Source organism: Chiroxiphia lanceolata, chromosome 12, assembly GCF_009829145.1.
Source record: "Chiroxiphia lanceolata isolate bChiLan1 chromosome 12, bChiLan1.pri, whole genome shotgun sequence".
NCBI classification, from domain to species: domain Eukaryota; kingdom Metazoa; phylum Chordata; class Aves; order Passeriformes; family Pipridae; genus Chiroxiphia; species Chiroxiphia lanceolata.
Window position 1 is genome coordinate 3,261,872 of NC_045648.1, and position 18,290 is coordinate 3,280,161.

The 18,290-nt window shown below is 43.2% G+C and overlaps 1 protein-coding gene across 1 annotated transcript in view; it reads right to left on the reverse strand.

Moving 5' to 3' along the window:
* Window positions 1-26: 26 nt before the first annotated feature.
* The window catches only part of ALDH1A3 (aldehyde dehydrogenase 1 family member A3), a 35,661-nt gene continuing 17,397 nt past the window's right edge, over window positions 27-18,290 (reverse strand). Inside the window, exons 7-13 of the mRNA XM_032700095.1 lie at window positions 16,761-16,874; window positions 13,827-13,929; window positions 12,673-12,857; window positions 7,386-7,550; window positions 5,390-5,547; window positions 4,138-4,212; window positions 27-2,757 (exon numbers count right to left, since the gene is read on the reverse strand). Of these exons, the coding sequence (XP_032555986.1) occupies window positions 2,685-2,757; window positions 4,138-4,212; window positions 5,390-5,547; window positions 7,386-7,550; window positions 12,673-12,857; window positions 13,827-13,929; window positions 16,761-16,874 (873 nt within the window). The 3' untranslated portion in view covers window positions 27-2,684. The remainder of the gene's footprint in view (window positions 2,758-4,137; window positions 4,213-5,389; window positions 5,548-7,385; window positions 7,551-12,672; window positions 12,858-13,826; window positions 13,930-16,760; window positions 16,875-18,290) is intronic.

Here is an 18,290-nt window from a genome sequence, read left to right on the forward strand (position 1 = left end):
AGACACTGAATCCTCAGACACACCCGTTTCACAAAGTTAAACATTTATTAGGAACAAGAACTATTACAAAAAAAGATACCCATAGTCTAAATATATACATGAGGTTTAAACATAGCATTTTCATGTACCTTTAGCTATAAAAATACATTAGATTAACTGTATCCTAATTTATAAATATAGGTTTTTTTCTTTTAAAAAAACAACTAATATTTCATATGAAAGCCTTAACTGTGCAATGAAAGAAATATATATACCCTCTAAGGGGTTATTTTAGTTAGTGTCTAGTGTTATATAACTTAGAAAATTCAGTGTGTAGAGTCAAACCCTGATTTATACAATAAGAGATACATTGAAAAATGTAAAATTTTTAAAATACATGATTTTAAAAACATAATAAGGGAAAAAAAGTGAAATATATATCATACATATAAAGTCAGAATAGTAGGATTTAAAGAATTTTAGATGATTTCAGTTTCCACCACTGTTTATCAAAAATACATCAGAGATACATCAAGATAACCAGCCTTTTACTGTTTGCCTCATCTCCCTACTGTCTGGCTGCAGCCCGAGAAAACTCTCAGGTAGGCAAGAGTAAAATGTTTGTCTGAGAAGATGTTTGCACTCTAAGTGTTTTACAAAAATAAAAACTTATGTACAATGTTCCCATTTGGCCTTTCACAGGGAAGGGAGGACATTTTCCTCACGGGATGGGGAGATTTACCTGTCTCACATGCCATGGAAGGACAGGCACCTCATTACAACTGTTGGAGGTATGTCATGTAAGAAGTTAAGTGGTGTTGAAGTGCAATTTCAACGTTCACTAACTAATAAGGAAGTTTAGGCTCATGCAAACATTTTCCTTACTTATCACCACCCACCTTCCTTCCTCCTCCCAAAAAAGCTCCACTCATGCAACAGAACTTGTTACTGACTATCTCTGAGCAAAGGAAGGTACTGGTTAAATCCTTGCTTGCAGCAGAGAAGAGAGGTCAGACCTGCATTTCTGCTTCAAACACTGACATCTGGAAAACTCCAGGCAGGAATCTTTATGAGTGCTCCCTGGAGATCTGTGTATATGCCATAAGGAACCTCCGTGGGTTTGTTCTCAGAGGACAATCCCAGTGGGATCACCTGAACTTCCTAACAAGCTGTCACCACTAACTCCTCCACACTCACAGCTCCTGCAGACGTGGGACTTGCCGTCCTTTTGCCAGTGGTTCTCCAGTAGAGTCAGGAGGAGGAGGAGGGAAAGCAGTGAACCCAGGAACTGAAGACAGTGTGTGTGACCTGTCATTAATCCCCTAATAATGTCTGGGCATGCAAAGGAGTTACTGCAGGAGGTACTAAGATATGAACTTGGTGTGACAGCCACTCCATGGACAGCTGTGAGCAAGAGACAATCCAACACAGTTGGTTGCTCAGTGAAGGATCAACTACTCCATGCTGGCTACGAGATGACAGCACTCACAGGGATAACCACTGCAAAGCTCTGGCACATTTAGGTCCAGCCATAGCTTAGCCATAGTAACTGGCTCGTACACCCACCTCTTTAGCACTTGGTGTGTGCTTGGGAGCACCTGCCTTTTCATACTGTACTCCCAGTATGTATTTTAAGCTACATTCACACAGGATAAAGAAGCAGTGAGAGGAGCTTATAGTTTTATGCTCACAACAATAGCCCTGGCTCAAAAAACAAAGAGATGTTCACAAAGCCTGAAAGTTACAGAGAAAGAGAGAGCAGGACAGCTTCCTGCAGCTCTTCTGCTCTCTCCCCCAGGTCAGAAGGACCGGTGTGGGGTGTTTTCTGTGGGGTATCTGCCATGCTATATGCTCAGCATCCAACCTGGTGTCATCAAGGTAAGTACAGTGCAAAATCCTCCTGCAAAAAGTGCTGTAGTGAAGGTTTGAGATACAACTGTGACTCACTTGGAGCCAGAAGGGTCAGCAAGTCAGTGACTTGCATTTACAGCATGTGTAGTGTGTGCACACCAAAACATCAGGTTCCAAGGACACTTGGAAGTCTAGTTCTGTCAGGTGAAATACTGGCCCCAAAGGAGTCCTCTAGGAAACTCCCACAAATCTCATTCAGGGCTAGAATATCACCAGTATGGATGTATCTTTAGAGAGACTAAGATAGCTCTTTCAAAGAGAATTTCGTTACAGATCCTTCCATGAAAGCTTGCACTCAGATTCCAAACTCCAGCTGCAATGTCCACACAAACTCCACCAACTCCAGCCAAGTTGTACTAACCCTACCACTCGAGTCCATCTATGCCAAGTGAAACCCAAATGCCTCTGAAGTTGTTTGCCAGCCCGTGCTAATGGTACCAGCAATCTCTCTAACATGCCAGTCATGTCCATGTCCTTCAGGGTACAGTTTGAAAGCAGATGTCCTGCAAACACCATGACTGACCATCATTTTAGCCACAGGTAGCAGGCAGACGAACGGCCAGGGAATTGCACAGTACAAGAGTGTACTGCCACAGTACACAGTACTGCCAGTAGGGTCAGGAAAATCAGTTTTTGAAGAGCCAGTTGATAAAACGGAGTCCAGTAGATTCAGTGTTTCTAGAGGAATAAAGACAGGTGTTTCCATTTTCCTTCCTACCCCTCCCCTCCCCCTTGGTCTGAACATGTCCCCCATGTGTCACATTCAGAGTGTCAGCATTTTAGGCCTTCTGTTCTCATGGACTCTTCTGGGAGAGTTTGATGGTGACTGTTTTCACTTCAGTATACTCTGCCAAAGCATATTCACCACTGGAAAAGAAGAGAGAGGAGGGAGAGGGACAAACAGTTGTAGCACGTTAATGTGTACTTCCCTAAGAGAAGAGAGTTCTACATGTCTGCACTTTAACTTCTCATTGCCAGCTGCTGTAGAGACATCAGGCCATTAAAACCAGTTCCGAACCGACTTAGACCAGCTTTGATTTGTCCCACCACTTCTAATAACTGCTAAGTGCACACAGGGACATACAGCTACACCCTTTTGTAAAAGAAACATGGAATGCTTCTGGTCACTGTAACCCACAAGGTGACACCTTGTGACTCTGCCTAATGAAAACTGAGTGCTGCAATGAGCAGCCACAGAAGAGTCAGCCACATACCTACTATAATCAGTGCTTAGTCAGTAATTAAAGTTAATTTTTCACTGAAAGGAAGCTTCTATCTACAAGTTACCATGGCATTTGCTCCAGAAACATACTGATAAGAGAGCCCACCACTGCATTAAATGGTTGATGGAAACTGGCTATATTCCCATGCCTTGCCCAAGGGATAAAGCCCTGACATCCTTTAATTAGCCAGGCAGTCAGGCAAAGTAAATCATAAGGTCTCAATATATCTATGTCCCGTTTGAGGATTCATTCATTTGCTGTGCTTAGCAAGTGAGGCACCTGAATGTCCCAGAGCAGCAGATGCACCAAGAACAGCTACTGGGAGTGGTTCCTGGACTTAAATCTGGCTTGTGAAAGAAAAAGTGCTTTAGATTCCTCTAAAGAGTCTGCTGAATGGTGTAAGAAAACCTGTCTCCCTCCTATACAAGAAAAAAATTAAGATTCAAGAAAATTTCTCAGCTCTACCTCTAACTCACGGGGTGACCTTGGTTTAAAAATTTCAGCTTTAGTAACTAATTAGAGCTGAAACGTCTGGTAGTCCCACTGCAACAGGTCAGGCTGGGGAAGAGGGACAGAGGGTCCTTCTGTAATTTAGCAGCAAGTTTGGAAGCTGGGATGTAGAATGATTTTGGAGATCATTCATTCCCACTAGAAGAGGTCTGACTAGGGGCAATGATGCAACAGCCAAGGGAGGCCCAGATACCACCAGAGAATGAGAAGGTCTGGGGTAAATGCCAGTGTCCCCAGCCTAGGTGTCACACTTCTCCCTTGATTTAAAAACCTAACCACTACAGAAAAATGCTTCCAAGTGGACTTGCCTGAACTGGAGTTATTAAGAGCTTATAAAGCAGATGAAGGTACTCCTGAAGGAATGCTTTACATACACACTGTACTGGCTTAGCACCTCCCACTGCAGCCTGCTGCAAGCCTGATAGTTTAAAAGCAAATTCAACAGTGTTTTCACAGTCACAATTGTTATTGCATTCACCACCCACATATAAACAAAATATTGAGTAAAACTTACAGTTCTCTGCCATTGCCTGACATTTTAAAGCCACCGAAAGGAGCCTGTGCATAGAGCGCGTTGTAACAGTTGATCCTACAATAAAAACATCAATTTTTAAAAAGACAATTCAATACCAAAGAGAAGCAAGATGATGACAACAACAACAATACAAAAAAGGGCTGAAATCTGTCAGGTTTTTCTTTATACAATTCGGTCACTTGAGAAATCAGATTTTAGCAATAAAATCTTATTTTGTTGCAGAAACACAAAACTTTTGAGTGGTACTCAGTCTGACCTACATCTTACTTCATGGTTCCCAGTGGCAAAGACATTCATGCTAGAGTGGGAATTTAGTCCATGTTCAGAGCTGTGATTAAAACAAATAGTCCAGCCTATTCCCTAGTTTATGAAGCACATTCTGAAATGAACATGTTTACTCCAAAAGCTGTCTAAACACCCACAACCAGGCCCAGCATCCGCTTCCAGGTATAGAAAAAGATTTGGACTGTATTAGACAATTGTGTTGCAGTAAAATGAAAGCACTGTGCCCATTTCTATAGACATGTGGGAGAAAAAGCTAATGCAGACACTTCCTCAGCACCTCAGTAAGATCAAATGACTGAAAAGGGACAGCTATGGCTTGTGCTCTAGGTCTGCAGCTCCATGTACAGCACATATCCTTCAAAGCCCAACATCCCATTTTTACTTAAATATTTGAGGCAGATTCTTCAAGTGCCAGCTCTTGAAATCAATCCTTTGTGTGCATCAAAATCAGACATCAGATCAAATTCCTATATTGAGTGGGAAAAAAAAATCAGGATTCCATCTTTAAAATGATTCTAATATAAAATAAGGAATTCTGTAAGCAATAATAGCTGCTCTTTGTGACAGTGGTGTGTCGCCATCTACTGTCCAAACTGGTTTGTGCAGCAAAGACCCAGCTGGTGGTGCCTGAAGATCACCACACACACACACATAGGATTTGAAAGGCATCATGTCTGGTGGAATTTACTATAGCTCCCACATTTCCATGGTTGTTCAGACAAAGAACTACATCAACTGAAGGAAAAACCAATCCATTTCTCGACAGACTGTCTGGTCCTCACCACCTTATTTTGAGGAATGGATGTTGTTTCTGAGCAGCATAAAGAATTAAACAGGCTACTAATACAGCTCACATCCAGCATTTATACGTGATTGCAAGTCATAAAGCCCTCTCCCCTCCCAGGAAACCAACTCCCAGCCCACACTCCATTCCCACACTGCTCACCAGACCGTTCCTGACTGCAGAGCTGAAGCCAGAGTTAAGGCTCTGTCCAGGTTCTTTGTGAACACCGCGGCCGTGAGTCCGTACTCGGTGCTGTTGGCTCTCCTTATCACCTCTTCTATACTCTTGAACTTCATAATTGGTTGAACTGGCCCAAAAATCTGCATATATCAATTAAACTTCAGTACGGGAAAGCCTTTGGTAATCATGGTAATTCTGAAGTAATTGGAGTCAGATGCTTTGTTTGGATAATATATTTAAAATGTTACATCCTAGCCTTCTAGAAAGTCACTGATAGAGTCTCTTACAAACTACTAACGAAACTTCAAAGGAAGCACAGTGATGTGCTATAGTAGTTAATACATGCTAAGATCCAACAACTAATGCATCATTTCTAACAATCAAAACAAGCAGAGTTAGATCTGGACAAGTTTCAAATGCTTCATCCTTACTCCTTGACAACTCTCCTTTTGAACTCTAAAGCTGAGTGTACTCAATTAGCAATTAACATATTTCAAGGACTGCAAGTTTCCCTCCTTGATTTTAACTCTGGTTTTGTCACTGTGTGCAGTTTATTTGCATGCACTGCATTTACCACGTCTGTGTTTGACCACAAACTTGGCTTCCCAGGCCTCACAGCACAATGAACCCCACTGAAGGTGAGATGGAGACTCACTTGTCACTTGGGCTACCTTTAGGGTCACAGAAGGGTTTCTAAATGTCTGTTTTGGGATATCCAGGTATTTAACTGGAGCCTCGATCCTAGGCAAAGGGTGAACATGCATTTGCAACAAAACTGCAAATAAATGAAACTGGATAAGCTTCATGAATCATGACTTGGGATTTGGAGTCAGTTCATTAAGAAAAGGCCTGTCATGGGATTTTCAGCTTTTTCCCTCTATTTTTAGAATGTAACTCATGCCCTGAGTGACTGATATCTTTCCCAGGTTCCTTAGAGATTCTGTGGCAGATCTGAGACATTTAAACATCCTGCCAGGAGTGAACAGCAAGCAGCCCCATAAAAAGCACTAGGCTAAACTATAAAATACAAGTGCCAGTTAGACTTTGGCAACTACTTCTTTTCCATTGGGGAACACGATGAAAAGTAGATTAACTTCTATTTCAAAGGAATATCACAGGATCTAATCACATGCAGCTTGTTCAACATTTCTGCAGATGAATAATGAAAGCCAGAGTATTAGATCTGCACTTTGCTGGCTTTGAGCATGTTTTCATATAGGAAAGAAATGGTCAGCCTCAGGGGATTTTGCCATGAGAATGGAATCTGGGATTGTTTGAGACACTAAGGCTACTTGAGAGAAGTTCTTCAGTGGCCATTCCTTCCCTCCTCACCAGCTGCAGGCCCCAGAGTTCTTTTCCCATAAAGCTTAACTCTGTCTTTAGAAAAACCTTCAAACTTTAGGACAAAGAATAAATAGAATTGCTCCATCCTGCCATAGTTTCTATTATTTTTACTCAGTTATTTATATTTAAAATCAAGGATTCAGACAGAAACCCCTCCATGACCATTACTACTAAAGTAGCATTTATCCAGGTAAGGCATGTGCTCATATTTTGCACTATATCAAATTCTCCTGAAATGAGAACTAAAAACTCTAGAGTAGTGTTAACTACTGTGTTTGTATCTGGGTTTGTTCTTATCCAGTGAGTACACTCACAGAGCTAATTCCCTTTTGGAAAACCAAAGAAAATGAGGGAAAGCAGCAAGGCATTAGGAAAGGGTGGCAAACAGACACTTATAAATTGCATAAAAAATGATGCTAAAACATTTTGACAGTTTTTTCTATTCTGCTTTTTCCCTTCTCCTCTTACAACTCACACACAGAGTCCAACCTGAAGCTCATCTTGCAGATACTTCATCAGTAGAACGGATTACTTCTACCCTCCTCTCAAGTTTTGACTTCAAACCACAACCATACTCTTTCTTTCCCCTTTACAGTGGTAAATGCAGATGAAATTCCAGTGACTTGTACTGTACCTCTTCTTTGGCGATTCGCATGTTGTCAGTGACCTCTGAAAACACAGTGGGTTTGATGAACAGGCCTCTGTCCTCAATGGCAAGACCCCCACACTCCAGCTTAGCCCCTTCTTTCTTCCCACTTTCTATCAGCTCCAGGATTTTATCAAACTGTTTTTGGTCAATCTGTCAGACACAAAAGGAAAAGAAACAGCAGTGCCTTTATTATCGTGGTTCCAGAGACCAAGTCAAGAAATGTGGCCCAGGGGCAGGTTTGCAGGGCACTGTCAAACCAGGTCAGTTAACACCTCAGTTTAGGATAGGACAGTCAGGCAATGAACAGGGTGAGAGACAGAACATGGGCACAGCCCTGAGCCACAGGAAACAGAAGGTGAAGTTGCATGTGATTGTGTAATCTGATCTAACAGTTTGCTGTCACACGGAGGGGTCTCCCCACTTTCCCTTCCTCTGTGTCCTGGATATGCACTCCCACAGCTCACCTCACTTGAGCTCTAGGACTTACAGACCTTCTTCAACCACTGATTTATCTCAGTAGCAGCATGAGATCAGCCTGAGATGGGTTTTTCTGGGCTCAGCAAGGGATCTGACTAACAGAATTGCTGCAAGAGAGAGAGAATCAGGGTATATAACCATTCGCTCCACTTTGCTGCAATGTGCAGCTTCACCCCCAGCTCTCTGTCCCCAGCTGGAGGAATCCAGTGAGTTCTGCCTCCATCTCCTTCCACACTCACACAATCTATGTACAGCCTCAAAGATAAGCCCTGTTAGTGGGGTGACTCCAGAACAACCACTGCACTGAACCCTTGCTTTTAAAATCAGAATCTCTTTTCACAGATCTTGGAGACCAGTAATATCCCTGCATTTTTTGGTTCTCTGCACTGGAAGCCATATCCTCACTTTTAGCTACCAGCCTGGTCTAGCTCCTCCTTACTCACACCTAAATACGGAATAATCTCAATTAGTAAGTGCTGTTGTTACCAGCCTTTAATTAGGGATTTCCATAGAGGTGAAAGGCCAGACCAGTGGCAGGACCACAAAGCTGCACCAGGACTTGGAGGAGACATCATGTACTTCACAAGCAATGGGTTCTGTGCTGGCAAGAGGTGCAGAAACCCCCAGCACTTCTGGATCAGTACTGATCCTTCTTTGTGCTCCACAGCCATTGGTTTCTAACAGACCTGGCTATTGGCACGATGCATAATTTAGTGATGAAACACCTCATCACAGCATGATGGAGGTGGTAAAATTCTTACAGAGGTGTTTTAAAAGAGTAAAACTAACAAAAAGCTTGACAAATGTATTGAGGTGGTTAAATAAAGGACTCCACCCACTGGTTTGAGGTGCCCTGGTAGCCTGGGGGATTATTCTGAATGCCAGGTATCTCCAGATGCTTGTGCTGGTTCAATCCACGCCCCCCAGCATCTGTTTTTATTTCAGCAGGGCCAGTTGCCAGTGGGGACTGTTTACATGGAGTGTTCCATACTTGACTCCTCCAGATTACAGACTATATCCTGTCCCTAGTTAATCCTGGCCACACACAATCCAAGTTTTCATGCTTTTAGACAAATATCAAAGCTGCAGGAGGGTGTCCTTGGGGTACTTCTGCTACACAGGGAAAACAGAGGACAGTACATCTGCTGCCACACAGATGTGTGTGTCTCTCATGCACTGTGGACAGCTTGTACCAAGTGCTTGTGTTCTCTCCAGTGTTAAGGTGCTGCCCAAGGACACACTTCATACATGCTACTGCACAAGGAAATATGTGTCCTCATGTAGGATACAGTGTCACACAGTGAGCTTGGCAGGTGTCAGACACGTTGTCTATTTGCCTGGTTGCTTAGTTGCCAAGTGTAAATAATTTGAAAATATCTGCAAGTGCTTTCCATCCTGGCATGTCTGTGATCCAGACCAATCCAGTCCATCCACTTCACATCACAGAAAACAAAACAAGGATATTTATACAGCTGTAACTTGTTGCAAGGCAAACTACAGTTAGATGAAAAGACACTGGGGAAAGAAAACATTTGTAAAAATGACATGCAAGGGTGGAACTGTTTGTCATTGTAACTAGAGCTTGCAAGGCTTGTTTAAATTCTGTCCCCTACTCCACTATTATTTATGGTTCAAGCATTGACTTCTATTAAAAACACATGATCTGGTAAAGCAAATTCTACTATTTATTCATCTAATTCAATAGAGAAGGCAGCTTCTAAGGATGACTGCAATGCTGAAAATCCGAGAACCCCCAAATCTTCATCTCTTGCTTCATTTCAGTCAAGACCACAAGGAGAAGTTTTTCCTTTTCCAATTCTAGCATTTGTAATCCTGCAAAATAACCCACAACTGGGTCCAACAGTATTGGAAACAGACCCTTTCTACTTACATATTTTACTTTCACACTTTAATCCTGTGTATACAGTCAAAGGAAAATATTCACCATCTTATAAATCAAATGACATGTTTTAGGCTGAATAACTCCTGGCTAGCAATTGCCATGATTAGTGTTAATTTTATTCCTGTAGACTAGGTCTTACAGTCCACAAATCCCAGTATTTGGGGTTCTAAAATAGCAAAAGTAGTCTAGTCTTGTTCTAGTCTAATCCCTGTTCTAGTCCACCAGGACATTAGTCTCATCTAATGCAGTCCGCTGTTCCCAGTTGTATAATGCCCTGGTTAACCAGTTTGCCATCTGTGCAGATTTACTTTATTGCTTCCTGTGATACAGCTCCCAGGAATCCAAAATTAAAAATTGCCCTTGGTCTGGATTTGGGGTTGGCACTCTGCTCAAACAGTCCTGATCACCCCGCAGGTTCCTTGTGGTGTCCTTTGAATTCCAGCCAGTCAGCACTGCCAGACACATGTGAGTTTTGGAGAGGCCTCATCAGAAGCATGCCTCATTTCTGCCTAAATTTAATACTGTTTAAAGCTGACCTAATTTTGATCAGAGCAGTACAGTTTATATCAGCATAACCCAATCCTGCAGCTGACAGTCTTTTCCCCACATCCATGCCACGAGCACCCATGCCAGTGCACAGTAATGCACATCAGGGAACTGACCTGAGTAAAATCTTTCTTCCTCACTTCCAAAAAGGCTGCATTAGACCTGAACCAGCCCGTTCCCCAAACCAGTGCAGTGCAATGTAGGAACAAACAGCTGCACATGGGACCACTTTTCCAGGACTAGCTTACATCAACTTCTTGTGGAACGGGATTGTCATCACCTACAGATGATGCAGGACCAGAAAGATCATGGGCTACAAACCCTGTCAGCCTAAAGGCTGGCTCCAACTGTTGGCTTCTAAGTGACCATCCCAAAGTGGGATCTATGCAGCAGCATGTGGCCATTTTTGTAATGCTGTTGTGTATGTTCACCCTGACCCACACAAAAGGAGAATGAAAGCAACAGGCTGGATCTGAAGCATCTGATGGGGAGAGATGAAGAAGAGGAAGACAGATTATTTTTTCCTGGTGATTCTTCCCTTATCCATCAGTTCAAGATAAAAAAAAAATCCCTCACAGCCAAGCAGGTTACTTCAGGAACAGGGAAAAAAATTGAACTGGAAACTTCACATTTGAACAGTAACTTGTGGGCAGGTGTGAATCTTTGCTACTTTAGAAGGTATTTTAAGTCCTTGTGACACTGCATCATTTCTCTCCTCTGCTGAAGTTCCTGTGTGTGCCCACAGAACACGCTCCAGAGAGCAAGGAACCAGAACTGAAGAGGAAGAGGTTGTTCCTTTGCACCGGCAACCACATAAAAGCTTTGGGATTTACAGTTTCCTCCCACTCTCTCAACACTTTCCCATCTTGGGCTTTGACAGTTGCATGCACAGGAGTTCAGGTGTGTGGGGGTGTGCTATCTCCCCTAGCTACAAGTGTAACAGGTAAGCCAGAGCAGGGAAAGAAGACAGATGGGCCATATTTAAAATCTGACCAGACACTGCTGATTGGACTTACTGTTACTCTTAATTACAGCTCTGTATGCAAGGAGTCTCCCTTAAGCCACAGTGATCCCAGAGGATGGTGCTGTGCCATAGTTGTGCCCTGAGGAGTGCTCTGGTAATAGCTGGGAGCACAGATGAACTGAAATAAGCAGTCCAGTTCTATGTGTTCCACCTTTTAAAACCTCACAATTACTTCCTGTGAATTTAGGGGCTGTTCTCATGAACTCAGTGGTCTCTGTCAGCACAGCCAGGTGAACATGGTCCTGATGGGACCAATAACTGCAGCTCGCTCACTGCTTCTCCTGGATAAGGTTTAGGATGATGTTATATTAAAAAATACCAAACAGCAAACAAAACCCCAAAGCTGGCAACCCTTAACAGAAGGTAAGAGCAGATCTTGAAACAGCTTGAGGGTCAGCTCATCTCTGCAGACAAGTCTCAGCATGGGAGTATTTTTCTCAGACTTCTGAGCAGTTTGAAATCTCTTTCTAGGCAAGTTACAGGGCTGGATGCAGCCTCAGCATGAACAGGGGGTGTACATCATCTTATTCCCCATGCAGGAGGACATGCCATACATGAATCATGTGCAGATTCAGGTCCAGATAAGGGGAGGCAGATGTCCCCAGAGCCCTCCCTTCTCTGAGGAATCCTACGCGGCACCAAGGAAATTAAACTCACAATGCAGCACTGAGAACAAGAGGCCTTGGCTAGAGATTTCTGGGAATTCTGCTTTATTTTTGGTAGCAAACAGTGGGCCTGTTAGAAGATCTGACCCAAGGATCACCTTCCTCCAGAGCTCTCCAGCACAGCTCAGATTGCGGCAAATGCAAAAACTAAGAGGAAGGCTCTGGAAGCATTGAGGAGGCCAGTCCTGACAGCAGCTTGGCATGGTTCTTCCTCCTAATTCAGCTGAAACTTCTCCAAAGGAAGGGAGCAGAGAAGGAAACTGAGGACTCAGGAGTCCCTGGGCTCTAACTACTTGTCATCACCAACACAGCCAAGGAGCTGAATGGCCATTCAGCTGAACTCTTCTGAGCAGTGCTATGGCTCACTGCAACGTGCTTTGTGTTACTGGACTAGGAAGACAGCCCCTTCCTTAGAGCTGGATAAGAACTGAATTAAATACATTTGTGTTTTTAAAAAAAAAAATTACAACATAACATTTCAACAGTTGTGATTAATTGATATTTAAAATGGAGAGGAAAAATAAAGCCATGATACATTACTCACCCCTCGGCACTTCTGCTGGGACCGTATTCGTAAGGATAATATTTACACAAGGAAAATTAAACAAAACCACAACCAAAAACCAAACAATAAACTGTTCTCAGGCACACAGTTACCTGGGGCCCTTGTTCAGTTCTGGCATCAAAGGGGTCTCCAACGAGTCTCTTCTTGGCAAACTCCACGCTGCGCTTGACGAACTCCGGGTAGATCTGCTCCTCCACGAACACCCGCGAGGCCGCCGTGCAGCACTGCCCCTGGTTGAAGAACACGCCTTGGTGGGCACATTCCACTGCCAAGTCCACTGCAAGATGGCCCAGGAGGAGAGAGAAGTGTTACCACATGCATAGTTTCAACCCTTCCAGTGTTTCCTTTCTCTTTGGAAAAACTCCTCAAAAAAATGCTGACAGATGGTCCACACCCAGTGGAGGCACTCACAGGGCCTCCCACTGCCCCCAAACCAGATCTCTTATTGTATCCACCCTCTCTTCCTGCCTTTTGTCTCGAGGTCTAGTTTGCCATAGTTCCTGATACCTTGTTCCACAAGGACTCACTGAAGGCACTGACCAGCTTTTCTTGCTGTGGGAATTCAAATGTGGATTCCTGGATACCATGCATTGATTCCTAAAGACTAGTTTCAGTAGTGATTATTCAGAGAGCAGCGTGCCAGCTTTGGCCAGGTCCTTGCAAGGCTCCCTATTAGCAACTGGCACAAATATCTCTGATTCCAACCTCTGCTGTGCTGAGCAGGAGAGTGGAGAATATTTTCCTAAAGCCCAAATACAATTTTCCAACTATTTTCATGGTCACAGGTTACACATATCTCCTAGTGTAACGAAATCACAACAAAACTTCTTAAATGAGGATAGAGGTGAAGGCTGGATTAGATCAGGTCCTACAAAACTCTCCTGTCACAGGAATGCCTGCACAGGGGCTGCTTTCCAGAAAACTGCTTTCCCCAGTGCTTGGCTCAGGCTCTGCAACACTGCCAACCAAAAAGAAAGCACACAAACAGCAGAAATACAAATGCAAGATTTATCTGCAACTGCAGCCATCCCCAGAGAAGGTAACACGGGCCATGGGAACGATCCCTGCCCTGGGGAAGAGCTCCAGCGATGCAGAACTGCACCCTGCTCTAAGACAGAGGTTTTCTCCAGGCTTTGGGGTGGATGTGGTGGCAAACTCCAGCCCTGTGAGCTGCCAAAGGACAGCAGAGACACACAAACCCCACCACACTCAGCCTCTTACAGCAGACCCAGCAGCCCATACTCACAGTCTGCGTCTGCACACACGATGCAGGGGTTTTTCCCTCCCAGCTCTAATGTCACCCTTTTGAGGTTGCTTTTAGAAGCAGCTTCCTTGATCAGTTTTCCAACCTGCAAGAGTGAGACACAAAGAGGATATGAGTTTTTTTCCCCTGAAAATCTCAACTCAGTGTGCCAAGTGTGATGCTGACAAGGGTGGAAGAGCCCAGCAGGAGGCTGAAGCAGGTAGAAGTCAAGGAGTCTGAGTTTCCTACTGCTGTGCTGTGCTGGGTCAAAACCAGCCCCAGAATTAATTTGGTTTAGGCAGATCTGAAAGGGTGAGCTATGTGGGAGAGCTACAGGATCTGTATCCTGAAGTTATCTGCTACTCAGAGCTGTAGAACAAGGTATTTCCCACCCAGTGCAACCCAGTGAGCAACACTGGCAATCAACTGGCTCCAAGGGCTACACATTTTACTTTTAAAAATTGCAAATTCAAACTCCTTAGAGTAAATCTTGCCAAGTCAATGATAGGAGCTCACCATTCCTATCTGATAGCACTCCCACACCAAAAAGCCATGCAGTGATTTTGACATTTAGGAGAAAACTAATACTTTCTGACAGTTTAGGTTGAGCTGCTCCACACACAAGAGTAGCTGAGACATGTTCCATCCGAGGCAACACCTGAGGATGTCAACAGAGAAACTCCAACTAGCTCTGCCATGGCACTTTCTGCCCAGGAATCTGCTCTGACCATCTGTTGGCATTTATCTGGCCACCCTCTCCTGAAGGGGAGGATTTACTCTGCTTCCAGAGTTTAGTCATCTAATTTTGTTAGAAACAGTAGGAATTAAAATTATTTGGAAGCTTTAGTTGTTAGGACAGGTTAACTTCTTAAGAGTGACCTTATATTTGAATTTGTTTCTATTATAACTGATTTTCTTGTATTTTACCTTTGCACATGGAAACCTTATTACTGCCTAAGAATACTGTTTCCCTGGAATGGAACTGTGAGCAAGGAAAGCATGGGGCAGCTGGCTGGCAGTTACAGGTCTGCATTTCTCATGGTTTGCCTTTGTAACTCGAGCATGACTCTGAACTTAGCAGTACAGATCATCTCTAGTCACTCAGAGCTTAGTCCTGGAGACAGCAGAAATAAGTGATGCATCATAGCTTTGCAAGAGGCATTACTACAAACTAGTTGGCCAAAGAGGAGTAAGTTAATAAAGTAAGAGAAAAGAAGAAATCTAGATGGGAAAATTCTCATGGAGTTTAAGATCAGTATTTCCAAGCTGGCACTGAGCCTGAGCTGGGGCTTAAAAACTAAGTCAAAATATATTTTGAATTAGCTTCACTTCCTGGCTCAGAAACAGTAGCATTGTGCTGCAAATACTGCAGAGATGCAGCTGAACTCACAGATGGGTGGAGGGGGAAGAGAACACTTCTAAATTACACATGCATTAGCAAAGAATCTGTCTCCCTCGGTGTTTCCTGCACACCCATGGATTAGGAGACAAGCACAGTGTCTACAGGAGTTTTTTTGCCTACAGGCTCCAGCAGCTGAGATTTTCCTTCTGCCACTAATCCACTGGATACTCCTTTTTCATTAAAAACCCAAACAGATCCATGTGGGCTGGATGAGTCTATAAGCTCCATTGTTTTCACACAGCCAGAGTCTCATCTGGGCTAAAAGTTTCTAATCTAGGATTTGGAGAGAAGCATGACACTGAGTAAACTCAGATTAGACCAACTATCAAGAGAGTAAAAACTCATTGTGAGCTTTTACTTTATTGCATTTGTGTTTGTTCCCATGATCCCTGTACAGAAACAGAGGCTTAACACACCTTTTCCTATGGGATATGCACAGCAGTTTGAATGTACACAAAGCCACTAGATGGTAGTGTTGGTAAATGCAGCAGCTTTTGAGTGTTCAGAGATACCTTTACCGGCCAAGAACACCTTTCAATGTAATTTGTCATTGTTATACATTCAGATTACACTCTGCAGTTACAAGGACAGACATAAGAATGGATGAACTCAGCAAATGCTCAACAAGAACAGTGTTCCTCAAAGAAATAAAGAAGAGACTATATTTGCCTCAGCTGCCTCCACTGGTGTCAGCATTTCCATTCTTTGGACACTGCCTCTCTTCAGGGGGTGTGGATATGCAAGAAACATCTAAAGCAGTCAGTGGAAAAACATTCACATTTCTAAGCAATCTTTTGTTTGAGAATTTTCAGCAGTGATTACTGGAGGCAATTTTTTTTGCATGTCTCAGCTGTGCTCAATTCCATGGACTTGGCCAGGCCGTGTGCACTTTCCCCCATGTAGGTATAGAAGAGGATGGCTGTAGGGGACTAAGAGTGCAGAGGTCTCACTTCCACCCCTCTAATAAACAAGTCAGATGTACCTATTTACAGGAAAAAACTGAATAGAAGGTGCTTTACTGTACAGGTCTCAGAAGAGGCTCAAATGTTAATCCCCTCCACGTCAACAGAGGAAGCCTTGGGCACAGGGCCATGTTTTTGTTTAAGTCCTAAGTTCCTCAGAGGTAACTAAAGCCAAGGAAGAATTGTTCAGGGCTCTGACTGACATGTTTTCCAGTTGCAGGGCAGGACTGGCAGGAAAACTTGCCCAGAAGCTCCATCAGGTCAATGACATGGTGTTAAGTCACTGCCAGCCTGCCCTGTACACTGTCTTGTATCAGAGCACCTATTCAGTTCTGACAGAAATATGGTGGTTTGGCAAAACTCAGCTTACAGAGATGTGGGATTAGCACAAGGACCTGAATTAGACAAATACCAAACACTTCTGAGAAGTCCTGTCCCACAGAATGTGATGGAAAAAGGTGTTGGCTATACAGAAATCACCAACATTTCATTGGTCCAGTCCTATATGAATGACAGTTTAGAAGAGAATGCAAAGAGGGACAGCAGGTGTCCTATGAGAAATCCATCACCTACCTTGGTTGATCCAGTAAAAGCAATTTTATCAATATTGTCATGGGTAGAAATTGCAGCTCCAGCTGTGGGGCCATAGCCTGGCACAATGTTCACCACACCAGGAGGGAAACCCACCTGAAACAGAGGTTAAAGACCTGTAGAGATTTTGAGAGCACAGTTTGTTTCTCAGGGAGCTTGAATTAGTTGTACTATACTCCTTAGAGCTCCTACCAGATACATCCCTGTTTTCCAGACTTTCCAGTAACATGGCTGGGTGCTACCAGCTGGAGTAGATGTGGGTGAAACTCACAGCCATGCTTAGGAAATGCCAAGTTTCAGTAAGAATTCTTGGAGAAATCCCAGTTTCAAGTCTAAAGAGAGTGAGTCTTTTGGCCAAACTTGGCCCCCAGCTACTGCAGTGCAGCTGGAGCCAAGGGGTAACTGAATGAAAGTTTGCTTTGAACAAAGTTTGACATTAGTGGTTCTTCAGGGGCCAGAGGGATTAAGAAGTCAGTAAAACCTCACTAGATGATGGGGCTAATAAAACAAGAATACAAAAGCAGATGGTAACAGACTTATGCAAGTTTCCACCACATTTACAACCTAGATCAGCCAACTAGTAATTCTGCCAAAAGAGACAAATAGGAAAACTTTAGGTGAAATTCTAGTCCGAGGAGAACTGAGAGATTTACTGGAGTTTCAAGGATTATGCTCTTCTAGGTTAGTCCTTCCCTACTACTGATAGCACAAGGTTGTTTTTCCTGCAATTTCTAATGATGGAATTGCAGAATGTAACACATTTGCTTTGTTTCTTACGACTTTTTAGTATAAAATCTCAATAAATGCAGTTTCTCCTTTTAAATAAAGAAGGAAGTAATTGCTCATGTACTATCTTGCAAAAAGTTATCCTCATAAGACCTTTTTTCCCCAGTTTTCCCTTCATAAATTGAAAGGGCAGTCTCATTTCTTCTCTAGATGTGACAATGACAAAAGTGCACTTAATAGAGTTTGTGTCTTGGCTAATGAGTTTTCAAGCAAACACTGCGTGTCAAACTGTGCAAGTAATGGTGTTTGGAGTAAGCAGCAAAGCCACAAGGAAGCAAAAAATTGGTTCAGAACATCCTGAGCCAAAAAGTTTTTTCTGTTTTTCAGCAAAAATGAAAGCCAAAATATTTTAGTTGGCCTGAAATTATTTCATTAAACCCAACACGTAGCTTTACTTGTGTGGTAACATCTTCTGCATCCTTTTAAAGATGAAACCCAAAAAAGTTTAACTTATTCTTCTGAAAAACTGCAAAGAATTTAGCTAATTTTGGGTGGAGAAAGGAGCATCTCCAAATAAAATTATTCTGCTCTAATTACACTTCTGCCTTGAAGATCAACTGTGAGAAACAGCGAGCTTGGAATTCCAGCTCAAAACATTAATTTTACCAGAACCGAATGGGGTTTTTGGGGGGGAAGATGCTATGCCTGTGTTTGGGGAACTGCATGTCAGAGTGAAGAAAGCAGTGGTGTGGCAGGGCTCACTAAAAGCCATGACAACTGCACTCA